Source organism: Pipistrellus hanaki (genome assembly GCF_964339955.1).
Source record: "Pipistrellus hanaki genome assembly, chromosome: X".
Taxonomy (NCBI): Eukaryota; Metazoa; Chordata; class Mammalia; order Chiroptera; family Vespertilionidae; genus Pipistrellus; species Pipistrellus hanaki.
The window spans coordinates 91,299,765-91,327,313 of NC_140524.1; the positions used below are offsets into that span (position 1 = coordinate 91,299,765).

Genomic DNA, 27,549 nt, shown 5'->3' on the forward strand with positions numbered 1-27,549 from the left:
TGAACATTTACTGAGCTTGGCATCATACTGTTATATACAGTGTATCGGTCAAGGCCCTGTCAAGACAGAGGGCTCACTCTAAAGAGGAAATTTGAAGAAAATCTCATAAAGGGACTATTTCAAAGGCATGGGCAGGGTTTCAGGGAACCTCAGAGGGTGTGAAGGGGCAAGGGCAGAATTTGATTCCCAGAACTTTGTAGAGTGTTCTAGAAAGAGGGCCCCCTGATGAGAGCCGTGAATTTCAGTAACAGAACAGAAAACCAACACACAGCATCCTAGCAGGTAGGAAGCCAGGGAGACAAATACCCTGAGCTCACTCTTGTCCTGCCCTCCAGCAGTTTGCATGCTTTCCATGGACCTGACCCAACTGGAAGTAGAAAGGCACAGACTCCATTGGTGCAGCCCTCACAGGAAGCCATCCAGAGAAGAGTAGAGAAGGGTGGGAAGAGAATGGATTCTAGAGAGGCAAAGGAAGATATTAATCACACAGACATCATTTTATTTACTCCTCACAACAGCTTTATGACGCAGATCATTTTATTACCCACCCTTCCCCTCTTATATTATAGATGAGGATACTAGAGATTACAGATTTCAGGGGTTGAGAACCAACACTTTTCTTAAAAATCCAATTTTAAAAATCAAATGGAGCCCTGGCCAGTTTGGCTCAGTGGATAGAGCGTCGGCCTGTGGACTGAAAGGTCCCAGGTTCAATTCCGGTCAAGGGCATGTACCTTGGTTGTGGGCACATCCCCAGTAGGAGGTGTGCAGGAGGCAGCTGGTCGATGTTTCTCTCTCATCAATGTTTCTAACTCTCTATCCTTCTCCCTTCCTCTCTGTAAAAAAAAAATCAATGAAATATATTTAAAAATCAAAAATCAAATGGATATTAAATAATGAAGCTAGGATTTGAACTCAGGACTATCTGATTGGATTGCCTCGCTGAAGTTAAGAATAGCTTAGTTTAAACAAGCAATTCTGTGATTGGCCACTCACCATCTGCTAAGTTCTGATTGGATGATTAGCTTGCTGTCTGATTGGTCCAGTTGTCAGTCAGTGATGCACATTGCACAAGTGCAGGTTCTACTGACCATTTTTTTTGTACTCAGGTAATGTTTGCATTGTACATTTTATATAGTGCCTAAAGCTTTTGTTTTAATATTTGACAACGTCCAGATAAACACAGTCTGCCATTGAAATGCCAAATATCTAATGTCTTCCCCTTTAAAAAGCTTGATGGCAATATGGCTTTGGTATGTTACTGTGGTGCCGTTACATAACCAAACCTTGCAGGACAAATAGGTACCATATTCACATGCAATGACAGGGCATCTTAAATTAGGTAGAGAGAAGTTATATTACAGTCTAGCTCCAAGTCTGTGGTCTGGCAAGGCCCCTGCACATGTGAGATCCAGGGCGCTGGGCCAGGGCTCCTTAACCCTTTAAAATCCTTGCTCTCTTCTGCCAAACAAAAATGTCATGTGGCTGATACCGTTTTGGCTCAGTGGATAGAGTGTCGGTCTGCGGATGGAAAGGTCCCAGGTTCGATTCCGGTCAAGGGCATGTACCTTGGTTGTGGCACATCCCCATAGGGGGTGTGCAAGAGGCAGCTGATCGATGTTTCTAACTCTATCCCTCTCTCTTCCTCTCTGTAAAAAGTCAATAAAATATATATTTTTTAAAAGTGTCATGTGCCTCCCCAGCCCTGAATTTGGAATATGGCTTTCTAGTGGCCCATAGTTTGTCCTATGATGATCTCTACCTGCCCAGAGGCTTAATTTCTTTGACTTATATGTTAAATAGGGTAGGGTTTCTTTCCCAAATGATAATTTTATATAAATTAAATTAAATTAAATTAAATTAAATTAAATTTGCTTTTTCAAACGAATCCCTTCTCCCATTCTAAAGCGGCCACCCTTCACCTTTGAGGGTACTGCCCCAAAGCCAATTCCGTTCCTTCCTTTCTGACTTACCTCCTCTGTTTATTCACCCTCTGAACAATCTCAGTGGTCGGCAAACTGTGGCTCACGGTTTGTTACTCTGTTGACTAATGAGTTTGCCAACCACTGCCTTAGGGAAAAACACTTAAAAATGTATTAAAGTCTTTAACCTGAAGTCAAAACTTTTGGGTAAGGGTAATGCCTTACAACTCATTAGTCAACAGAGCGGCAAACTGTAGTTCGAGAAGCCGCAGTTTGCCGACCACTGAGAGATCATCTGAAACACAGAGAATACGCTAGTAAACACTTGACAATGTGATCTGGTGATTTGAGCTCTGAGCTGATGCTTGCCAGTAACTATATGTAAGCCATCTAACTGACTTCACTAAGTCTTGGTAAAAATATGGTCACACACTTTTCTTTTTTCAATTAATTTTTGCCCCCTCTTCTTGAATTATCAGGAAGTCCAGTATCTCCTTTTCGAGGCCCCTCCATCCTAATTGTCTAAGAACTCTGAAAGTGTCCTCAGTTCAAAGGGGGCCAAAAAGATAGCTGCCACTGAGGCATCTGCCAATGCTGTTGCTTCTTGCTGCCACTGGTGTCACTGTGGAAGACAGGTCCCGTACTGTTCCATGAAAACAGAGCCTGCCTCGCCCAGCTGTGGTACAAAGGAAATTAGCTAATCTAGTTAAAGTGCTTAGCATAGAAAAGGACAGGCGTGACGCTAAGCAGGCACTCACAGGTTTAGCTGTTATTGTTATGTTATCGGGCCCCAGTTTTATGCCTACCCCAGAGGATCTCTGAAACCATCCCAGCTCTGGCAAATGGTGAGGACTAGATGGGGGCCTGGGGGCCCTGCTGGCTGGTGTAGCGCCTGGAGGCCCGGATGGACCTCTCTGAAGCCTCCGGCTATCCTAATCCCACTGTCCCAAGGTAGGTCTGCCCCTTGTAGGCGGAGACAGAACCTGAGCCGTAGAGAATTCCTTGTAAGTGATTTGTTCTGGCTCAGAGAAGGAGTGGTTCTAGGGTGTTCAGACTAAAAATATACTGCATCAGCTCACAGGGCTGCTTGATGGTAGCGGGTCTTAACCAAGGTCTTTGTGAACGCAGACCTTGACTTTCAACCCAGGAAGGTGGTGTTATGGAGAGTAAGGCTGTGGCTCATTTATTTTTGCATTCTCCCCATTCCAAGTACAGTGCCTTGAACATAACAAGAAACACTCCTTCATGTCAACTGCTGCTAAAGATGCTCAGGTGCTGCCCTAACCGGTTTGGCTCAGTGGATAGAGCATCGGCCTGCAGACTAAAGGGTCCCAGGTTCGATTCTGGTTAGGGGCATGTACCTTGGTTGTGGGTACATCCCCAGTGGGGAGTGTGCAGAAGGCAGCTGATCGATATTTCTTCTCATCGATATTTCTATCATTCTACCTTCCTCTCTGTAAAAAATTAATTAAAAATATTTAAAAGCACACATGTACATGTGCACACATTCACATACAAACACACTCTTATGAACTCTGCCTTCCATCTCTTTGCTTCTCCCTTTTTCCTACTTTGAGGCCACAATAATTAAGAACAGAATGCACAGTGCATATAAACCTTTTCTTCATCTTTGAGTACTATTGTTGCTTTACAACTTTCTTTAGCTCTGCTTTAATTACCACATTTCACACCCACTGGAATACACCTTTCTTGGAAAATGACAACACCTTATCTCTTTAATGAGCTTTGAGACTAGCACATAAAATATCCCCAAATAATAATTTATTTTAGTCCATGTGGAAACAATTCACTGTCCACATATATTAAAGGCTAATAAATCATTAATGTAAGAACCCCATTTGCTAACCCATTTACCTATTTGGGCTGTGTCCTAGAAGTTCATAGTCAATTTGCTTGTTTTTATAGGGAACCACCTTATCTATTATTATGTCATAATATAAAGTATTATAAATTATCCTATCAATTAAAGAGGAATATTGCAAATTGACCATCACACTGTCACAAAGATGGTGGCACCCATGCCCCTTAGCCCCGCCAGAGTCCCTCAGTCCTTTCAACCCCATGGGGGCGGAAGAGGGCGGGGGAGGGTGGCAGGTGCACGGTGAAGGTGCACCCATCCTCAGCCCCCCAGCCCACCAGGGCTGGCCTGAGGCACAGGCAAGCCTCGGATGGCAGCTTCCCAGCTGCCCAGGGCCACCCAAGGCTCAGGTAACCAGGGCCCGTTGAGGCTTGCACTGCCGGCAGTGGCAGCAGTAGAGGTGTGATGGGGGTGTCACCTTTCCCTGATCACTGGGTCGCCTCCCACCCCTGAGGGAGAGGGGACAGGCCGGGCTGAGGGACTCCCCTCTAGTGCATGGATTTTCATGCACTGGGCCTCTAGGTATGTATAAGAATGAGTACTAATAGCAGTAATAATAATTGCCACAATTTCTTGAGTACCAGGTACTTGACATAATTTATCTCTATTTTCTGCATCAACCTGCAAAATTGGTGTCCATTTTATAGATGAAACTGAGATTCAGCTAAGCAAATGAACTTCCTTTTAAGAGCACACAAGGTCAAATACGTACATTTCTGGCCCCAACAACAGCGCCTGCTAAAGGGGCAATGGCAGGCAGCCCATGACCTCCCTCACCACTCCTCCTCCCCTCACCAGCCACAGATGGTGGGCATCTGATTCAATGCAGGCTAGTTCTGGTTGTGGCCTGTTCTGAATTCATGAACTTGGCCAGTCTGATTCTCCCTTAGGAAGGCGAATTGGGAAACAAAGAAAGAAGCAGTACGTTGGTAGGAGCAGGAGCTGGGGCGGAAACGCTCAATCAGAAGCTGCCAAATGAGTGTTGGGAAGGAAGGTTGAGGGGCCATGATGGGCCCCATTTAAAGCGAAGTTTATATGGGAGTAGACGGCAAGCAGAGACTTGAACATAATGGGAGGATATAGGGCAAATGGATGAGGGAAATAATCACGTGCCAGGTCAGCGCACAGCTCTCTGGGACCAGGTGCTGCCCTACCCTCACTGCACCGTTTCTATGCCAGGGTAGCTTTCCAAGAGTCCTTCATCTCTTGTGCTAACTTCAGTGGGTGTCCGTTTCTTTCAACTAGGAGAGCCAGATTAGAATACACAGCCTGTAAGTGCCAGAAAGGGGATTTCAACCCCAGCTTTGTGGCTATGGAGCCCCTGCTCTGGCCACTGTACCTCTTTGGCATGCTACAAATGCTCTGACCCACCACGGCCCATGTGTTCGCCTTCATGTATCTGAAAAAGAACTAGGAACAAACTAAGGTTTCCTGAGTCCATGTCCCAAATCTCGGTCTGCTTTCAGAGCCCTGAACGGGAGGGTGGGGGTTAAGAGTCTCAGGCAATTGGGAGGTCTCCGAGCAACTCCGGGGCAGGACTCCAGTTGCCAGGGCGGAAGGTGCTACAATGGGGAGGAGGGATGGGAACAGGGCAGGATGGGTTCTTGGCAGTAGAGAGAACAGGGACTCCTCCAAGACGGGGACTGGTCTCATCCCTGTTTGTATCTCCAGTTCTAAGACAGCGCTCGGCCTATCTTTGAATGAGCATGCGAATAAATGAATGAACAAGTGCATGAAGCAATGAATGGCAGAAGTGGGTCACAGTCCCTCTTCCCATGCACGGCTCGTGATTCAGTAGAGCCTTATCAGGGCGAGGAGCACCTGTGCCTATGTCTAAGAAACATTCTATGCAACAACACGGGTAATATGTACAGTGACTCCGGCTTTAAAAATAGCAGAGCAGGTGTAGCGAGGACCACGATAATGACACGGTTTGGAGACTGCAAATAGACGGCCCTGGATGGCATTCGCCCTGTTTACCAAAACACCCCTCGCTTTGTCTCCCTCTGTCTGGAGAGAGTGAGGTTTTCATTTTAAGGAGCTGACTAAAAAATGCAGAGCCACTTCCTGGGCAGGCGTCCAAGTGACTACATCTCTCTCACAGCGCTCCCCAGAGCCTTCGCCCCAGCTGCCTGGGGCGGGGCCTCCAGCCGTTGGTGGCCGTTGGAGCCACCAGAGGAGCAATTTATCTGCAGCCCGCCAGAAATGCTGTGCTTTCAGGCCCTCCCAGGGAACAGATAACGTCTTTGGCCTTTGCAGGGAGGCGACGCCAGAGTTCGTGATTGGCCAGGCTGGTGTGTGCGAAACACAGATGTCTGCCACACTCCTGAGTATGGCATTCCTCCCAGCTGAGTACCCCAGGGTGTGGGTAAGTCTGAATGCTGGTTGTGCAATGATCAGAGCCGAGCACTGGGACTTTCCCGGGGCATGACTTAGCATATTTCTCAATGCTGCTGAGCCTCAGTTTCCTTTTCTGGGAAATGGAGATGGTGTTTTCCTTTGCTGTAGAAGGATAGAAGGATCTAGCCACCGCAGGCTGTTTGTTGCGAGGCCTGAAGAATTAGCATATGCAGAGCACCTCATCTGCTACCTGGCATATGGCACACACTGGAGAGTTATTTCTGAGGCAGTGACAGTGTCCCTGCTTTTATTTCTAACGGTACCGTATTTCTCGGAAAGACTCCGCTGATGTATTCTACCTCTTGGTCATACCTGGATAGCCAACATAAATAGAAGACTTCCGCTGAAGTGAGTGCCCAAGGAAAGTTTATTAGACTGTCTTCCCTTTCTCTCTCTCCCTTTTAGACTCTGACCGCTCCTGCCCCGTTTGCAGACGAAGTCAGCTGCCAGTGCCAAGCACCCCATGAGAAACTGACCATTGCCCAGGCCCGCCTCGGGACACCAGGTGAGGCTGTGCTGCTTCTCCCCGTGGGTCTGTCTGGCCATCCAAAGGAGCAGGAAGGCCCGCCATGATGTGAGCGGCACTTGCTTTCAGAGTTGAACTCAGAGACGGTGGCGCAGCACAGGGATCACAGCACCAGTGACAAACTCAACCAATCAGAGTAGCCAAGGGGGGGAAAAAGACAGTGAGATGCGGTGCGAGCCTCAGCTCTACCGTCTGTTGGTCCTCCAGCCTGGGCGAGTCCCGGGAATGATTGGAATGGTTTCCTCATGGGGAGCAGGGTCAAGGATACCCACTTCCCAAGGTTTTTGTGACAACGAGGCTCGGTTAAAAATACCAAAGCAAATAGGGGGAGGAGGACAAATATGTAATACCTTACTCAATAAAGGAATTTAAAAAATAAAAATAAAACCCCCAATGCATGTTTTAAACTGTGAAGTTTAAACAAACCTAAGCTACTGTAATTATTACCATTTTAAAATACATATATTTTACTGATTTTTTTTACAGAGAGGAAAGGAGAAAGATAGTTAGAAACATAGATGAGAGAGAAACATCGATCAGCTGCCTCCTGCACACCCCCTACTGGGGATGTGCCTGCAACCAAGGTACATGCCCTTGACCGGAATCGAACCTGGGACCCTTTAGTCCGCAGGCCAATGCTCTATCTACTGAGCTAAACTGGTTTCTGCTATTACCATTTTATATATATATATATATATATATATATATATATATATATATATATATTTTTTTTTTTTTTTTACAGAGAGGAAGGAGAGGGATAGAGAGCAAAAACATCGATGAGATAGAAACATCGACCAGCTGCCTCTTGCACACCTCCTACTGGGGATGTGCCTGCAACCAAGGTACATGCCCTTGACCGGAATCGAACCTGGGACCTTTCAGTCCGCAGACCAATGCTCTACCACTGAGCCAAACCGGTTTCAGCTATTACCATTTTTTAAAGAAGTGCGCATTTTAAAGAAGTTTCTCCAAGTGTGCCTTAAATGAGAGAGCCTATGCCTTAAACTGCTCAAGGACTTTGTTCACTCCTTTAGTATATACCAGAGCTGGATAGGGAAAAGGTTGAAAAAGAACTCTAAGGTACTGTCTCTATTTCCTAAGAACTTTATTATACAGTATACTAGAGGCCTGGGTGCACGGATTCGTGTGTGGGGTTGCTCGGCCTGGCCAGCAATCGGGGCCGATCGGGGCCATCTTGCCCATTCCCAATCAGGGCCACCCAGCCGGGGGGAGGTATTGAAGGAGGTTGGACAGCCTTGGGAGGTTGGCTGTGGGAGTACACTGACCACCAGAGGACAGCTCCTGCATTGAGCATCTGCCCCCTGGTGGTCAGTGCACATCATAGCAACCACTTTTTCAGTCGATCAGTCATAAGGTCGCTTAGGCTTTATATATATAGATATTTGTGTTAATCCTCACCCGAGGATATTTTTCCATTGATTTTTTTAGGGAGATTGAGGAAGAGAGGGAAAAGAGAGAGAAACATTGATGTGAGAGAAACACATCGATTGGTTACCCCCCCATAAGCCCCAACCAGGGTCTGGGCCAGGGAGGAGCCTGCAACCAAGGTATGTGCCCTTGACCAGAATCGAACCCAGGACCCTTCAGTCTGCAGGCTGACACTCTACCCTCTGAGCCAAACTAGCTAGGGCCTAGGAGCTTCATTATAAAGGGATAAGACAATCAGAAATAAAATCCACCACCAGTAGCATGTATGCATGTGTTTAGGGTAGGAATTTTCAAGCAGCATGTCATGGCACACTGGTGTGCTATAAATTTTTTAATATGTGTAGTACTTGACTATTGAGACAGAGGCACTGACCTCTTGTCCCTTAGATTGTCAAATTAAAAAATGACAACAGGCAACAAAACAATAACTATCCAGTGTAAATGAATCAAAATTATACCTATTTTTAAATATATATATTTAATTGATTTTTTACAGAGAGGAGGAGAGAGGGATAGAGAGTTAGAAACATCAATGAGAGAGAATCATCGATCAGCTGCCTCTTGTACACCCACTATTGGGGATGTACCTGCAACCAAGGTACATGCCCTTGACCTGAATCGAACCTGGGACCTTTCAGTCCGCAGGCCGATGCTCTATCCACTGAGCCAAACCGGTTTTGGCTATACCTATTTTTTTTGTCAGATTGGCAAACAATATATTTTTTGGTATGCCGCAGAATTATAATAATTAGTTTCTGTGTGTCTGTGTGCCATGAGATGAAAAAGGTTGAAAATTGATTGCTTAGAGGTTAAAGCCTGCAACACAGATGAAAATGGACAGTTTTAAGAAAGGCAGATTAGCCCGGCTAGTGTGGCTCAGTGGTTGGGTGTCAATCTATGAACCAGGAGGTCATGGTTGATTCCTGGTCAGGGTACATTCCCGGGTTTTGAGCTCAATCTCCAGTAGAGGGCATGTAGGAGGCAGCCCATCAATGAGTCTCTCTCATCATTGATATTTCTATTCCTCTCTCCCTTCCTCTCTGAAATCAATATATATAATGAAAGGCAGATTCATTTGACCTGGAGCAGTCAGGAACCCACCTCAGCTGATCTTTTGGGGGAAAGTTAAGATTTGGACAATGTGGGCAGGGAATGGAAGGGCATTCTGGGCCAGTGGAACAGGAACAGTGAAGATATGGAGGTAGAGAGCCGTGTAGCAGGAAATGAATGGCATTCCATTTGGTTGGGATGGAGCGGAAATTAGACTAGTTACCAGTTAAGCTTTGAGCATTGTACGATAGCTCAGAAACAAACATCCCAAGTTGAATAGAATCCATGGGATAAAGGACAGTTTTCTTCATCATAACAATAGATGTTTATTGTTTACTAAGTTCTTTATATGTATTGTGTCATGTCATTGTCACAACTTGACGTGGTTAGTACTCTCAGTATTTCACAGATGAGGAAATGATGGTTTTAGAAAGCTGTGAATCTGCACAGGGTTATTCAGGGAGTCAAGGGGCAGTGCTTCTCACACTTGAACTTGCATCAGCATCACCTGGAGGGCTTGTTAGAACACAGATATCTGGGCTTTACCCCCCGCGTTTCTGATTCAGTCCAACTGGGGTGTGGCCTAAGAACTTGCCTGGCTAACAAGTTCCCAGGTGATCTGATGCTGAGGGACCACAGGTTGGTAAATGGTGATGTTGGGATTTGACCTGAAACCTTTTTGTGTTCCAGCTTGATCTCTCAGCCATGCCAATCTGCCTCAGCAGGTTCTCAGATAACGTTGCTTTGCTCCATGTTGTTTTGTTATAGCATTGATGAGGTGCCACAGGAACCTAACTCTTGTTTATATCCATTAGCCTATGGTAAAATCGGTTTCATTGTGCGTCGTTGCACTTAAAGTCACAGAACCTATTGATGATAAGTGAGGACTTACTGTAGCTTGGAGAGAGTGAAGTGAGGAGGAGAGCAGGCCAAGTTATATAATTTATAAACTTTATAATTGCCCTCTACTTATAGCCGGCAATATTATTTTCAATAAATGATAATGATGGATGTTAGCTTTTAAAATACATGAAAGTTTTTAAAAGAGTCCATTAAAGAAAAGTTAAATAAATTGTAGTGCCAGAGGCACACAAATGAAGCAAAATTTATTAAGGTAGATTTTGAGGAAAGAATTTGGAAACTCTACACACTGTGGAAACAGAATAATATAAATCCCAAACTCATTAGTCAACAGAGTCAAATATCAACAATACAACGATTGAAATTTCTTTTGAGAGCCAACTTTTTTAAACTTAAACTTCTGCTAACGCCACTTCTTCAAAAGAGACTCACCCAGGCCGTGGTATTTTGTGGAAGAGCCACACTCAAGGGGCCAAAGAGCAGCATGTGGCTTGCCAGCCGCAGTTTGCCGACCACGGGGTTAAGGGGGTTAGGGCACGTTTTGTCTTTTTGATGGACTGCTCAAGAAAGTACCACAAAGGATAATTGCTTACGAAAAAAGTAGTCCAACAGCAAGATTTGAAAAAAAAAAAAAAAAAAAGCTGAGCTTTTGTAGTGACAGCACAAAGCTGCAACACATATTTAGGATGCTCTCCCTGTCACTCCCTCCAGCCACTATCAACAGTTACTCTAAAGCAGAGGCTCTTGCCATGTGGTCCCAGGACAGAAAGCAGCAGCATCAGTTGGAAACTTGTTAGGAATGCAAATGCTTGCTCCTCACCCCAGTCCTACCTCATCATAAACTGTGAAGGTGGACCCCAGCAGACGCTTAACAAGCTTTTCAGGGGGTTCGGTGCGTTGAAATGTGAGGATCACTGCTCTAATAAAGCAATGGTTATCACCCTGAGGTCTGAGACTTACACGTGCATTTGAGAAGTAACTTTATAATTGTCTGGTAATGGTTATCTGGCTTCCCAGTTTGGCTGAGTAGGAAGTGGTGGAAATGAGGGTCTATGTCTTTAAGAAGCCCGCTCGCACTCAGCTGCTACTCAATTGCCACCATGGGTCTGGCCATCATCCCATTCATAGTGGTAGACTCGGAACCCTTCTCGTCCTGTGGGGGTGGACTCCGCTTCTGGGCACTCTGCTCTTGGGTTCTTTTCAGAAGGGACTGAGAGCCTCTGAAGAGCCTGATGACACCCTCTTATGAAATGAGGATAGTAAACCCACCCTTCCTTACCTCTCTCTCAGAGTTGATGTGAAGATCAAGCGAAATATTTGGGCTTTGCAAATCATACATACTTTTAACACATTATTTAAATGTAGGTTGCTAATAGTCATTATAAAGAAAGGAATCATCACACTTTTGTTGTTGCCTGAATCTGAAGTAATACCAAGAAACATCATAGCACACCCCACAGAATGGTGAATTTAGATATGGTAATGCAGTTGGTGATTGCCTTCTGTCTGGTAGGTAAATGCTTAATTTTTTAACCAACTGTCAAACGGCTTTCCAAAAACAATTGTACCATTTTACATTTTCACCAGCAATGTATAAGAGTTCCAGTTGCTCTATATATTCACTAATACTTGGTAGGTATGGCCAAGTTTTTTAAAAAAATGATATTAAGCATCGTTTTATGAGCTTATTTGCTATCCATATATTTATTTTCTTTGGCGAAATACAAGTCCTATATCTGATATATATATATGTGTGTGTGTGTATACATATATATGTATATGTATGTATATATATATGTAATTTTTAAAAATATATATTTTATTGATTTTTTACAGAGAGGAAGGGAGAGGGAGAGGAATAGAGAGTTAGAAACATTGATGAGAGAGAAACATCAATTCAGCTGCCTCCTGCACACCCCCTACTGGGGATCGAGCCTGCAACCCAGGGCATGTGCCTTTGACTGGAATCGAACCCACCTAGGACCTTTGAGTCAGCAGGCCGATGCTCTACCCACTGAGCCAAACCGGTTAGGGCTATATGTTATTTTTTTGCAAACATTTTCTCCCTATGACTTGTCTTTTCATTTTTAAAAAAATATGTTTTGAAGAGCATAGGTTTTAAACAAGGTCCAATTTATTTATTTGTTTTTGCTTTATAGTGTACACATTTGGCATCCTATTTAAGAAATTTTTGCCAAAATCACTGAGATTTTCACCCTTTTTAAAGAAGTTTTTAGTTATAGCTCTTATATTTAGGTCTATGATCCATTTTGAGTTAATTTTTATATATGGTGTGAGATGTGAGCTAAGTATAGCCCCCTTCATCATTTCATTTATTTCAAAGTACTGAATAACTTATAAAAACTTGGAATGTAAGACCCTAGAAAGTTGAGACAATCACATTTTCCTCACAATACTGTACCATGTTCATTATTTGTATCCATGATCCTCAAGCAGATATTTATTTTTATCTTTAAAAATATATATATTTCATTGATTTTTTTACAGAGAAGAAGAGAGAGGGATAGAGAGAATCATCAATGAGAGAGAAACATCGACCAGCTGCCTCCTGCACGCCCCCCACTGGGGATGTGCCTGCAACCAAGGTACATGCCTTAACCAGAATCGAACCGGGGCCCTTCAGTCGCAGGCTGAAGCTCTATCCACTGAGCAAAACCGGTTTCAGCATTAAGCAGCTATTTAGTATCATTTTGGTGTTATGCATAGTTTGTTATGTTTATTTTAAACATGCTTATCGGTGTGTGGCATACAGGCTTTCATTTTACCTGAACATCACATTTATATAATACGCTTATTCTAACCATTCAGGATAAACATGAATTTACTTGAAATGCTTTAGAAATGTTATAGTCTGTGGGTGGGCAGAAAGAGTATAATGCCATTGTATTCACTTCCTATTGCCCCATAACATATTGCCACCGATCTGGCAGCTTAAAACAATGCACAGTTGAGCCGCACCGTTATGTGGTCAGGTGGATTCCAAGGAGCAGCTCCAGGGCGAGCTAAGGTTCAGCCAGGCCGGTCACGTGATCGGGCACACTCCAGCGTGGAGCACCGCCAGGCGGACATAAGCTTCCCTGACACCGTGGCCAGTGCATCTGGATCCACACACTCCGGCTGCAGCGCCACCATGCGGCCGTAAGGTTCCCTGCAGCGGCCAGTGCATCTGGATAGGTGAGATGCCGCCTATCAGCCTGCAGCTGGGCGATTTGGTGTGGGGGCAACTTGGCCCATATCCTCCTTGGCCGGGGAAGATTATTAATCCACCCGAGGAGCTGGAGAGACCTCACGGGAAGAAATGGTGCTTTGTGAAGTTCTTTGGCATGGAGGACCATGCCTGGATTGAACTGGAACAGCTGAAGCCGTACCAGGCACATAAGGAAGAAATGATACAGAAGACCAAGGGAAAGCTATTCCAGCGAGCGGTGGAGGCTGTGGAAGAATTCCTCGGGGTTGACAGAGAAAAAGACCAGACATCCCACAGTTCTACCAAAGAGAAGGATCAGCAAGATTCCGGTGAGGAGAAAGGTAGGCTGAACTCAAGTGGCGGGAAGCGCACGCTTCGCCTATTTGAAGGGAAGCCAAGGAAAAAACTCAGAGAAAGAAATAAGAGGGTGTCATCAGGCTCTTCAGAGAGAAGCTCTAAGTCCCTCCTGAAAAGATCCCAAGAGCAGAGTGCCCAGAAGCGGGGTCTGTCCCCACAGGACGAGTAGGATTCTGAGTCTACCCCTATGAATGGGATGATGGCAATTGAGTGGCAGCCGAGTGCGAGTGGGCTTCTTAAAGACATAGACCAGGGGTCTTCAAACTACGGCCCGCGGCCCGCAGAGGAGTCTGATCCGGCCCGCCAGGTTTTTTGGGCAGTGAGCGCAGCCGAGGTGTTACAGTAGGAATTAGTAGTTCATATAGTCCGGCCCTCCAGCTCTCTGAGGGACCGTGATCTGGCCCCCACTTTAAAAAGTTTGAGGACCCCTGACATAGACCCTCATTTCCACCACTTCCTGCTCAGCCAAACTGGGAAGCCAGATAACCATTACCAGACAATCAGAAAGAAGATGAAAATATGTGAAGAGGATACTGGGTCCAACTCCATCCAGGCAGCAGACAGCACGGCCATGAATGGCGGCATCACACCCACAGTCAAAAAGATAGGCTTTTTGGGCCTAGGCCTCATAGGAAGTAGCATCATCTCCAACTTGCTAAACGCGGGTCATGTGGTGACTGCCTGGAAGAACCCCTGCTGAAGTTGTTTCTGCTTGTGACATCACCTTTGCCTGTGTGCCAGATCCAAAGAGAGCCAAGGATCTGGTGCTGGGCCCCAGCGGCGTGCTGCAAGGGATCCGGCCTGGGAAATGCTATGTGGACTTGTCAACAATGGATGCTGACGCCGTCACGGAGCTGGCACAGTTGGTTGTGTACCGGGGGGCTGCTTTCTGGAAGCCCCCGTCTCCGGGAACCAGTCTCATGATGGGATGCTGGTGATCTTGGCAGCCGGAGACAGACTTATATGAGGACTGCAGCAGTTGCTTCCAGGCGATGGGGAAGACTGCCTTCTTTCTCGGCGAGGTTGGCAATGCAGCCAAGATGATGCTGATCGTGAACATGGTCCTGGGAAGCTTCATGGCCACCATCGCTGAGGGGCTGACCCTGGCCCAAGAGACAGGCCAGTCCCAGCAGACATTCTTGGACATCCTCAATGACGGACAACTGGCCAGCAGCTACCTGAATAAGAAGTCCCAACATATTCTGCAAGGAAACGTTGAGCCTGATGTCTACCTGAAATACATTCAAAAGGATCTTCGCTTAGCCATTGCTCTGGGCAGTGCTGTCAATCATCCAACTCCTATGGCAGCTGCAGCCAATGAGGTGTGCAAAAGAGCCAAGGGGCTGGACTAGTCTGACCAGGACATGTCTACTGTGTACTGGGCCTGTGTATGCTAAGCCCCCCTTTCTCCAGTCTTAATTCTTTTTTTAAACTTTCTTTATTGATTAAGGTATTACATGTGTCCTTATTCCCCCATTACCACCCCCTCTAGCCCTCCCCATTCATGCCCTCACCCCCTGGTGTCTGTGTCCATTGGTTAGGCTTATATGCATGCATGCAAATCCTTTGGTTGATCTCTCCCCCTTACCCCCACTCCCCTACCTTCCCTTAGGTTTGATGTTCTGATCGATATTTCTCTGTCTCTGCATCTGTTTTTGCTCATCAGTTTATGTTGTTCAGTATATTCCACAAATGAGTGAGATCCTGTGATATTTATCTTTCTCTGCCTGGCTTATTTCACTTAGCAAAATGCTCTCCAGCTCCATCCATGTTGTTGCAAATGTTAAGAACTCATCCTTTTTTTTTTTTTTTTTTTTTTTGCCAGTCTTAGTTCTTGTTAATAGTTTTTTTTTCTTGGTTAAAAAATAAAAAATAAAACAATACGTATTTGCTAGGTCATGATTTCCTTGGTTCAGAAGTCCGAGCCTGGCTAAGCTGAGGCCTCTGTCCAGGATCTCACAAGGCTGCATTCAAAGTGTCACTTCTTATCTGGAGGCTTAGCTGATCATAGGTCTACTTTTGAGCTCACTCAGGTTGTTGGCAGATTTTATTTCCTTGAAAATGAGAGACCAAGGATCTAGCTTCTTGTTGGTTGTCAGGGGGAGGTCACCCTCAGCTCCTAGAGGTCACCTGCAGATCCTTGCCATGTGGCCCTCTCTACAGGCCCTTTCACAACATGGCAGCTTGCTTTAAAAAAAAAAAAATTTGTTGTTGTTGAGTGTATTATAGAAGTCCCCCACCTCCTCTTCCCCTTCTCCACTGGTTCCTGCCCCACCCCAGGCCTTCACCACCTATTATCTGTGTCCTTGGGCTATGCATATCCTATATAATAAAAGCCTAGGTGGCATCATGCAATGCTGTCACAAGATGGCTGCCACAAGATGGCTGGCAGGGAAGGGTAGTTGGGGGTGATGAAGCCTGCAGGAGAGGGCAGTTTGGGGCAACTGGGCCTGCAGGGGAGGGCAGTTGGGGGTGAGCGGGCCTGCAAGGGAGCATATTTGGGGGCAACCAGGCTGGCAGGGGAGTGCAGTTGGGGGCAAGATCAGGTCAGCAGGGGAGGGCAGTTGACGGTAACCAAGCCTGCAGGGGAGGGCAGTTAGGGGTGACCAGGCCAGCAGGAAAGGGCACTGGGGGCCATCAGGTTGGCAGGGGAGGGCAGTTGGGGGTGATCAGACCAGTAGGGAAGCAGTTAGACATCAATGAGGCTGGCAGGGGAGCAGTTAGGGGCAATCAGGCTGGAAGCAGAAGCTGTTAGGGGCAATCAGACAGGCAGGCAGGCAAGCAGTTAGGAGCCAGTAGTCCCAGATTGTGAGAGGGATGTCCCAGACTAGAGAGGGTGCAGGCTGGGCTGAGGGATAGCCCCTCCACTATTACATATATATATATATATATATATTTATATTTATATATATATTGACTCCCGTAATGGGTCAATCGAACAGGAGGAGGTTGTGTGCGCAGCATTGGGGGTGGAGCATTAGGGGCCTCCGCGACTGCGCTGGGGGAGGGCCTGATCAGCAGCGGCTGAGGCTGCTTCAGGGGCTGGAGAGGGAGGGAGGGCTGGACCTGCAGCAGATGTGGCTGCTGCAGGGCCTGGGAAAGAGGCAGGGCCAGACCAGCAGTGGCCACAGCTGCTTCGGGGCCAGGGAAGGAGTCAGGGCCAGACCAGCCACTCAAGGGTGAACAGCACTGCACGATTTTGAATCATGCACTGGGCTTCCAGTATGTACAATATATAAGTTGTGGTTAATCTCTTCCCATCCCACCCCTTTCCTTTGAGATCTATCAGTCTGTGCCATGCTTCTATGCCTCTGGACCTATTTTGTTTATCAGTTTATTTTGTTCATTAGATTCCACATACAAGTAAGATCATGTGATACTTGTCTTTCTCTGACTAGCTTATTTCTTAGCATAATACTCTCCAGGTCCCTCCATGCTGTCTCAAAGGGGAAGAGATTCTTCTTTTTTACAGCTGCATAGTATTCCATTGTGTAAATGAACCACAGTTTTTTTTGTGTGTTTTTTTGTTTTTTTTATCCATGCATCTACTGATGGACACTTGGGACTTTCTTTGCCTTCTGAACTTGTGTGACTTTTTCTTTCACAAGCTTAAGGAAGTTTTCTGTCATCATTTCTCCAAATAGGTTCTCTATTCCTTGCTGACTTTCTTTTCCCCCTGGTACCCTATGATACATTTCATGTTGTCCCCAAATTCCCTTAAACTGTCCTCATGCTTTGAAAGTATTTTTTTTTGCTGCTGTTTTTTATACCTTGTTTTCTAATTCGCTTATTTGATTCTCTGCTTCATCAAATCTGCTTTTAATTCCTCCAGCATATACTTGATCTCAGCTACAGTATTCTTTATTTTTGCCTGTTTCTTACTCATAGTTTCTATCTCATTTATCATGCTGATGTAGTTCCCATTAAGTTCCTTATAGTTATTACTAAGTTCCTTGAGCAACTTTATAACCATTACTATGAACTCTATGTCTGATAACATGCTTATTTCCATCTTATTTAGGTCTTTTTCTGGCGATTCCTCCTTTTCTTTAATTTGGGTATTGTTTCTTTATCTCCCCATTTTAGTTGTCTCTTTGTGTTTGTATCTGTATTAGATATACTTGCTATGGCTCCCGGTCTTAATAGGGTGGACTTTTGCAGTAAGTGTCTTGTGGGCCAAGTGGTGCAGTCTTCTTGTACTACTAAGCTTGATATTCTAGGAGTGACCCTTTTGTTGGTTATTTGGGCTCTCCTGTTGTAATTGGGTCTCGATTGTTATTGTCCTGTTCATGCATGGACTCTCTTCTCAGGCTGGCTAACTGTATGGCTCAACCACAACCAGGTCGTATGAACTGTTTTGCAGGTGCTGACAGGGCAAAACCAAACCAAACCAAAGACATCCTATATAATAAAGAGTTAATATGCAAATTAACCCTCATGCCATCATGCCATCACAAGATGGCTGCGCCCACAGCAGAGGCGGGGTTCCCATAATGAGCGTTTAGCAGTTACCTGAGGCTGCATGGCACTGGGCCGGGGCAGGGGACCTAAGGCTGCTCCCCCGCCCAGTGGGGCTTGACTGGGGACCTCAGGCCGTGCCCCCCACCCTGGCATTAGGCTTGTGGACTTCAGGCCATGCCCCCTGCCTGGCGAGGCTTGACAGGGTACTTCAAGGTGCACTCCCTGCCCCAGTACCAGGCCAAGGGACCTCAGGCCCTGCCCTTCACCCCAGGCCAGGGGACCTGAAGCCGTATCCCCCACCCTAGCACCCGGCTGGGGGACCTGAAGGTGTGCCAGGGGAAACTGAGGCTGTGCCCTCACCTAGCATGCACCAAGGGACCTGAGGCTGCACCTCCCACCTGGTGGAGCTTAATGAGGGACCTGAGGCTGTGCCCCCTGCCCAGCTCCAGGCCGGGGGACCTGAGGCTTGATGGAGGTGGGGCTGGCCAGATCTGGATCTCACCCAATGGGGGTGGGGCTGGCTGAGTTTGGGTCTCATGTGATTTCGAGGCATGCGCAGGTGGGTGGGTACCTGACTCTGAATCCCGCGGCATGCCCCAGACTCTGACAGGAGAAAGATTTTCATATACATTTTACTAGTTTTTGTTTTTTTCATCTCTGACACTTCTATCATAAAGGGCAAATAGCAATATTAAAATATTTCTTCTAATTAATTCTCTTTTAATGTGCATGAATTCTCTTTTAGTGTGCATTGGGCCACTAGTATAAAATATCCCAACAAACAGCAAAAAACAACCACAAAAGAGAAGAGAATTAGGAAAGATAAAAGAGAACAAGAATAATAAAAAAGAGAGAAAAAGATAATGTTACTAATAATAAAATTAGAGACAGAAAATAAAAAGAACACTGGAAGAGAAAAGGGACAGAAAAAAGATTCTGAAAGGAAAGAATGGAGAGCAAAAAATAAGAGTAAAGTAGGAAAAGGAAAACAGTAGAAAAAAGACAAGAAGACAGAGAAAGAAAAAAATTATGCAAAGGTCAAAAGGAGAGAAAAGTAAAGCAAAAGAATGGGAAAGAAAGAAAATATAAGAAAAGGAAGGAGACCAGTAAGAGATATGAAAGAAACAAGAGAAAAGAGAAAAAAACCTTAATAACAACAATAAATACCAAAGCAAGAAAAAAGAAAAAAGAAGCCAGCAAGTGAAGTTTATCTTGGCCTGTGGTCAGCAAACTGCGACTCGCGAGCCACATGCAACTCTTTGGCCCCTTGAGTGTGGCTCTTCCACAAAATACCATGGCCTAGGTGAGTCTATTTTGAAGAAGTGGCGTTAGAAGAAGTTTAAGTTTAAAAAATTCAGCTTTAAAAAGAAATTTCAATCATTGTGCTGTCGATATTTGGCTCTGTTGAGTAATGAGTTTGCCGACCACTCTAGGCAGATTATGTTGTCTGAGGCTGATTGTTCTGTCTGCTGCTTTCAGGCCTCCTGGGAGGGACTTTTGTGTCAGCCAATGTCAGGAGCTGTCCAAGTTTGGCTCCTGATTTTCTGTTATAGTTGTGGCCAGTCTGTGGCTCTCTGAGGTCCGCCTCCACATGTCACTACTCCACCTGCCCCCTGAGGTTGCCCGGTCTTCCAGAGAGAGTCTTCCGGTGGAGCCAGGCTAGCCTAGCTGGGGCCCTCTGCTTAGAGATGACACCGTCAGGCACTCTGAGGGGAAATGAGTCTCTGCTGCAAAGCAAAACTCCTCAGTGTCTGCCGGAGACTCCAACTCTGTTCCCCCTGGTGGCCTGGTTCAGGGTCAGGTTGGGTACAGTCTGCACCCTTTTCAGCATTTATGGTTTCAGCTGCCCTAGGCTTAGTGGGATTGATCAAAACAGTCTCTAGTTGACAATGTTGCCAGCATAGCCCGCAAGAGGGGTTTAAACAATTTTTATTTATTTATTTATTTATTTATTTATTTATTTATTTATTAAATATATTTTTTATTGATTTTATACAGAGAGGAAGAGAGAGAGATAGAGAGTTAGAAACATCAATGAGAGAGAGTCATCGATCAGCTGCCTCTTGCACACCCCCTTACTGGGATATGCCCGCAACCAAGGTACATGCCCTTGACCGGAATCGAACCCGGGACCCTTCAGTCCCCAAGCCGACGCTCTATCCATTGAGCCAAACTGGTCCCGGTGGTTTAAACATTTTTAAAAAAAATATATCTTATTGGTTTTCTACAGAGAGGAAGGGAGAGGGATAGAGAGTCAGAAACATCGATGAGAGAGAAACACCAATCAGCTGCCTCCTGCCCACTCCCCACTGGGGATGCGCCTGCAACCAAGGTACATGCCCTTGACCGGAATCAAACCTGGGACCCTTCAGTCTTCAGGCTGACGCTCCATCCACTGAGCCAAACCAGACAGGGCTAAGCATTTTCTCCTGGTCCCAGACAATAGCCTCTGAAGGTCTCACTCTTGGGATGCTCTGCTCTGAGCTGTTCTCCCGACCCCCTTCCCCCCCAACTGAGCTGCACCAGTGGGGCTATCTGGGGCGTCAGAGCTGATCCAAACCATCTCCTGTTGGGGGTTATGTTCTAAGCAGGAGGGGGATGCATTGCTCTGCCTCTCCTTCCCACACCTGGCAGGGCAGGGAGCTCAGCTCAGCCTCCCCACGATGCAGTCACAAAGCCCAGCTCTTGCTCACCTGTCTCCCCAATAGAAGCCTTCCCAGGGGATCCTGTTCAAATACCCCTGCTCTGTGAGGACCTGGCGCCCTCATGCCACAGGTCCAAGCAGAAGGGATTACAAAGTCAGCCCCGCACAGGACCCAGATCTCTGCACAGCTGGTCTCAGTCAAGTGGGGGGTCAAGAATCCCAGCTCCACTTGTGCTCCCACCTCTCCATGGCGAGGGTCAAAAATCCACAATCTGCCCTGCCCCCAGCTCCACGGGATGGGCAGTCTGTGCAACCCTGCACCTGAGGTGAGAGATTCCTCTCCCCGTCCCCACGCCACACAGTGGAGTCACTGGCTAGGGCTCTGCACAGTGCCTTCCAGGAAAGTAGAGGGTCTGTCAAAGTCACTGCTGGGTATAACCCCTTATTTTTGGAGCCAAACACTGCAGCACACTCTTTCCAGCAGTCCAAGCCCGGGGTGACCCTCTCTGGCCGAGGCTGCTAGCAATAGGTGTGCTCTCTCACTGCGAAGGGAAAGTCCCAACCTCCTAGCCCCGTGGTCAGCAAACTGCAGCTCGAGAGCCACATGTGGCTCTTTGGCCCCTTGAGTGCAGCTCTTCCACAAAATACCTCGGCCTGGGCGAGTCTATTTTGAAGAAGTGACGTTAGAAGAAGTTTAAGTTTAAAACATTTGGCTCTCAAAAGAAATGTCAATCGTTGTACTGTTGATATTTGGCTCTGTTGACTAATGAGTTTGCTGACCACTGGCCTAGGCAGACAGTTTCCCTGCTTCCCTCTGCCCGCTGCCATATGCGCTCTCTTTCCTGTCTCTGTTGCTCCAGGTTTGAGATCCCTGCGTGGGATTGTGAGCCCACGCTCCCAAGCAGGGGCAAGCGGGGAGCTCTGCAGCCAATATCAGCCTCTCAGCTGAGCACCAGCTCCGGGGGGGGGGGGGGGCCCTCTCCCGGGGGGGGGGGGTCCCCCTTTCCCAGGGACTCCCCTTCTCTTCCCATTCTCCACATGGTTTCCCCAGTGTTCCTCAGATACAATATGCCCAATCAGCCCAATCAGCTGCACTTCTCTCGTTTTGTTTTGTTTTTTCAAGCTGACTGCACAGTATTTTATTTTATATTTTTTATTGATTTTTTACAGAGAGGAAGAGAGAGGGATAGTTAGAAACATCGATGAGAGAGAATCATCGATCAGCTTCCTCTTGCACACCCCCTACTGGGGATGTGCCTGCAACCAAGGTACATGCCCTTGACCGGAATCGAACCCGGGACCTTTCAGTCCGCAGGCCGATGCTCTATCCACTGAGCCAAACCGGTTTTGGCTGACTGCACAGTATTTTAGCTGTAAATCCAGCCGGTTGCTGGGAACAAGGGCCCACAGCCTCCTGTTAGGCCACAACCATCTTGCCCCATTCTGGCAGCTTGCTTCTGCACAACCACCAAGCTATGTACTGTCACATCATCATGGGAGTGCCATCTCTCATCTGGGCCAGATTGTACTCATCAGAAGCAAGTCACGGATCCCACTCACGCCCCAGACGGAGGGCGGTCACACACACGTGCAAACACCAGCAGGCGGAAGGCATTGGGAGACGCCAAGGTCTCTAAAGCACGGCCCTGGACTCGCTATGCTCTGCTTTGTGATAATTGCCAATCCCTCAGCTTCACACGCCAGTATTTCCCAACACAGATGCTCTGCAGAGTCCCCAGTTACCTAAAGGATGTCCAGAGAACCCTCACACAAAGGATGAAAGCAACTAAATATACAAGCTAACTTTAAAAAGCCACATTCTATTGACGTTTTTACTAGGGAGCATTTCAAACAGACACAAAACCAGAACGATATGATGAAACTACCTGAGTCTGCCCCATGCATGCCCCCGTCTATTCTTTCCTCTGGAATTCTTTGAATGATAGGGCTTCCTATCATTCATTTCATTTATAAATAGTTGTGAGTATATACTAGTATATAAAACAACTCTTTAAAGCATTAGCACTGTACCATTATCTCGCCTGAAAAAATTACCAGTAATGCTTTAATACAGGCATCTTCAAACTACGGCCCGCGGGCCACATGCAGCCCCCAGGGGAGTCTGATCCTGCCCGCCAGGTTTTTTGGGCAGTGAGCGCAGCCAAGGTGTTACAGTAGGAATTAGTAGTTCATATAGTCCGGCCCTCCAGCTCTCTGAGGGACCGTGATCTGGCCCCCACTTTAAAAAGTTTGAGGACCCCTGCTTTAATATCATCAAATATTCAGTGTTACCATTCCCAATTGTCTTGTGTCATCATTTATATATAGTTTGTTTGAACCCAGATCCAAATAATGTCTATACATTACAATACATTGATGTGTCTTTTAAATTTATTCTAATCTGCAGGTCCTCCTTCTATTTCTCTCTCATTTTTTTTCTCTTGAAGTTTATTTGTTAAGAGGCAGGATTCTTTTTTTGTGTGTTTTTTTTGTTTTGTTTTGTTTTGTTTTTACTTTTGGTCCTGTAGAGTTTCCCAATCTGGGAACTGCTGACACATTACAGTTGTAAAAGTGAGCTTATTGCAAAATCAACTGCACAAATACCGTTCAAAGATTTCCGAAATGACCTTTTTTCTCTGTAATTATATCATCTTTCTTTACTTTTCTTTCCTCCCTGCTTCCTGAATCCATTTATCTCGATCGCCTCTGAATCAATAAGGAAAAGTTCTGCAAAATTGCCATCTGCTTTCCTCTGGGGTTTACAACTTTAAAACAAATTTTCCTCAATTGAATGCAAATTGAATAAGAGCATTGAAACCAAGGATCCCTCGTTAGGCAGTTTGTTATTTCAGAGCGTTTTCTATTTACTGTGCCTTATTTAGGATACAGGATAATCCTGTGAAGGCAGTTCTGTTTGTTCTGTTTAAAATGCTATATAATTGGAAATAATTGCAATACCCTGTCTGACATAAAGCCCCAAGATTTTTTTATTAGAGAAATTAAATTTATGAGAAATATTTTACCATCTGAATCTAGTAATGTAACATTTCTTTTAATGTATGTTCCAAATTAATGAGGTTGTACCACATCAAGAAATAATCACAACTTTAAATCTAAGTCTTCAAGAGCACTCAACCAAAGTCTGCATTCTTTTTTAAACTGTATTTTTATAGCATTAACATAATTCACGCATGTAGTTGAAAAAGTCCCTAAGACTCATAGGCCAGTGGTCGGCAAACTGCGGCTCTTTTGACTAATGAGTTTGCCGACCACTGCCTTAGGCTTACAGAAAACACAAACCAGCAGTCCCTTTGCCTACATGCCCCACCCTGGAGTCTGGCTAGCCGTGGGCACTCTGCACTTGAAAATCAACTTTCCAAAATGTTAGGGACCTCTCTCATTCACTGTCATTGCCTTCCTAACTCCCTCTGCCTTGGGGTATTCTACCTTTTCCTTTTTTTTCTCTGTAATTCTTGTGTTTCGGGGGAGGTGGTGGTGGTGGTGGTGGTGGTGGTGGTGGTGTGTTCAATTTGCCATATTTATCTTGTCATTTGCCATATTTTCAATTTGTAGTTCCTTTGTTGAAAATCCAGAATGGTGTAAAAGTTGGTACCCAACCTCTGTACCCCCAATATAGCCCTCTTTTAAAAAAATATATATTTTATTGATTTTTCACAGAGTGGAAGAGAGAGGGATAGAGAGTAAGAAACATTGATGAGAGAGAAATATCGATCAACTGCCTCTTGCACCCCCCAATCCCACTGGAGATGTGCCCGCAACCAAGGTACATGCCCTTGACTGGAATCAAACCGGGGACCTTTCAGTCCGTAGGCCAATGCTCTATCCACTGAGCCAAACCGGTTTCGGCTAATATAGCCCTCTTATTTGAGGGTTTAGGTCATCCTGCATTTTCTAGCCTGCATTTGCAGTCTCCTAGCTTCCAGAGGGCTGTGCTGAAGTGAGTCCCTCTTCCCCATGGCAGGTACTTCTGAGAGCTCTGTATGCCTTTGTGAGGGTGTCTGCTGTGGCCTCTTCACTCTTGTCCTTAGGACCCTAGTGTTGGTCACTCGCCTCCAAACCTGAGGCCCACCCCCACACGTAACCTTTGTACCCCGATTCTCCTCTCTTTGGGGCACGTGTATCCTCCTCCCACATCGCTCATGGATCCCAAAGATGTTAGGGAGTGACCCTTGTGCAGTAGTATGCTGGTAAGTGCTTAACAATTGGCCCTCCAGGGGGACATAGGCACTTGCTAATTTCTGCAGTATAAATATTCCTACCAAGACTGCAGGCTGCCAGTGTGACTTGGAGTTTGGAATAAAGGTGCACAACTGCCCTAACCGGTTTGGCTCAGTGGATAGAGCGTCGGCCTACGGACTGAAAGATCCCAGGTTCGATTCCGGTCAAGGGCATGTACATGGGTTGCGGGCACATCCCCAGTAAGGGGTGTGCAGGAGGCAGCTGAGTCGATGTTTCTCTCTCATCGATGTTTCTATCTGTCCCTCTCTCTTCCTTTCTGTGAAAAATCAATTATATATATATATATATATATATATATATATATATATATATATATATATATATATATGTGTGTGTTTTTTTTTTAAGGTGCATAACTGCCTCTCTAAAGGTGCATAGCTACTCCTGCACAGCACTGTCTCTGGGACACAGGACGCAGCATCTTCATTCAAACTGCCAGACTCAAGGATGAAGTCATTTGTTCTTTTCCTTGAGCTCCTTGGTTACCCCTGCCTTGGTTACCGAACTGACCCTGCCAACCCTATGGCTATTCCTGGTCTGTCTGAATGTGCTGCCTCAGGCCCGAGACTCCACTCTGGGCCAAGAGAAGTCCCAGTGCTCTGTGTGGGTCTTCCTTGCTGCCTCAAAATGTGTGTTCCGGGTCAGTCTTAATTTTGCTATGCTTCCATTCCACTCCGACGTCTGCAGAAGAATCTCCTTGTAAAATTAACTTCCTGCATTCATAGGAAATGGATGGTACGGAGACCTTGTGTTTAATCCAGGTAAACCTTCCCGCAGTGCCATACTGATGGGAGAGTCAGGTAACCCGGATGTCCTAGTCTACAGCTCTGTTGATGATGCTTTCTTTCTCCCACAGTTGACAGACCCGTCAGGGTGTATGCCGATGGGATATTTGACCTCTTTCACTCGGGCCACGCACGGGCACTTATGCAAGCAAAAACACTGTTTCCAAACAGCTACTTACTAGTAGGAGGTAAGAAGTGCATTTTCTCTTTGTCTAGAAAACTCCTTCATAATGTGCTTTCTCTACAGGACCCCTTTCAGAGTTTTATTAAAATTTTACATTGTGCCGTAACTGGTTTGGCTAAGTGGATAGAGCATCGGCCTGTGGACTGAAGGGTCCCAGGTTCGATTCCAGTCAGGGGCATGTGCCTTGGTTGTGGGCACATCCCCAGTGGGGGGTGTGCAGGAGGAAGCTGGTCGATGTTTCTCTCTCACTGATATTTCTTTTTTTTCTTTTTTTAAAAAAATATATTTTATTGTTTTTTTACAGAGAGGAAGGGAGAGAGATAGAGAGCTAGAAACTTGATGAGAGAGAAACATCGACCAGCTGCCTCCTGCACACCCCCCACCGGGGATGTGCCCGCAACCAATGTACATGCCCTTGACCGGAATCGAACCTGGGACCTTTCAGTCCGCAGACCAATGCTCTACCACTGAGCCAAACCGGCTTTGGCTCTCACTGATGTTTCAAACTCTCCCTTTCTCTCTGTAAAAAATCAATAAATATATATATTTTAAAAATTTCACATTGTTAACTCTCCCAGTTTAGCCCATATTGGCTTACAAGTTTGCTGCCTGAAATTTAAAATGAGGTTTCAAAAACTGAAGTGGAATTATATCATGTGATTTATACATCACTAATCCCCTGAGAGAGACAGAGTAACTGCTTTATCCTTCTTTCCTTCCTTCCTTCCTTCCTTCCTTCCTTCCTTCCTTCCTTCCTTCCTTCCTTCCTTCCTTTTCCATTAATCCTCACCGGAAGATATTTTTCCATTGATTTTTAGAGAGAATGGAAGGGAGGGGGAGAGACAGAGAGAGAAACATTATGTGAGAGAGATGCATCGATTGGTTGCCCGCCTTTATCCCCACCCTGCACACACCCCAACCAGGGCTGGGGATCGAGCCTGCAACGGAAATAACTGCCCTTGACCAGAATCGAACCCAGGACCCTTCAGTCCGCAGGCCGACACTCTATCCACTGAGCCAAACCAGCTGGGGCTCTTCCTGTTTTCCATTAATGCTTTTCTTCTTGTGTTTGAGACTTGATCCAATTTATGTTCCTAAAACTTTCGAGAGGGTTAGGAGAAAAGCAATATAATTTGGATATCAAATCTTGGAGAGCTGAAAGGGGTTCAGAATGATAAAGGTTAAACAAGGTCATTGTCTATTTCCTTTGTGTGACATAGCTCTGAGAATGATGTACTAACATCAGTGGCCTATATTCAATTAGTTGAATTTATAAACAGTGTGTTAAAGAAGTAGTTAACTATTTATTGAGATACTACTATGTGCCAGGCATTCTTCTATTTTCTCTCCTTTCTTAACATATCAATTATACTTCTTTTTTCACTTTTTTAGTGGTTGACCTAGAATTTGCAATATACATTCTAACTAAGCCAAGTCCACTTTCAAATAACACTATACCAGTAGTTCAAGTTCCTTATAATAATAAAATATTTCTAATTCCTCCCTCCTATCCTTTGAATTATTGCTGTTATTCATTTCACTTATATATAAGCATATATA

At 45.7% G+C, this 27,549-nt stretch overlaps 1 protein-coding gene, 1 long non-coding RNA gene and 1 pseudogene across 5 annotated transcripts in view; all 3 read left to right on the forward strand.

The window, feature by feature from the left end:
• Positions 1-27,549, forward strand: part of LOC311614722 — a 520,998-nt gene that overhangs the window by 365,331 nt on the left and 128,118 nt on the right. The gene's annotated exons all lie outside the window — the stretch shown is intronic.
• PCYT1B (phosphate cytidylyltransferase 1B, choline) overlaps positions 1-27,549 on the forward strand; it is a 93,550-nt gene that overhangs the window by 21,946 nt on the left and 44,055 nt on the right. For 2 of the 3 annotated variants that reach the window (XM_084869714.1, XM_084869713.1), the window contains exons 2-3: positions 6,607-6,706; positions 25,877-25,993. In XM_084869714.1, the coding sequence (XP_084725840.1) occupies positions 6,607-6,706; positions 25,877-25,993 (217 nt within the window). Of the gene's footprint in view, positions 1-5,945; positions 6,170-6,606; positions 6,707-25,876; positions 25,994-27,549 lie in introns of those variants that run through there. The other variant, XM_084869712.1, reaches the window with a different exon arrangement.
• On the forward strand, positions 12,818-15,252 carry LOC311615611 (cytokine-like nuclear factor N-PAC; annotated as a pseudogene). Its single transcript has 2 exons — positions 12,818-13,903; positions 14,093-15,252. The product of its transcript is annotated as a cytokine-like nuclear factor N-PAC (transcript).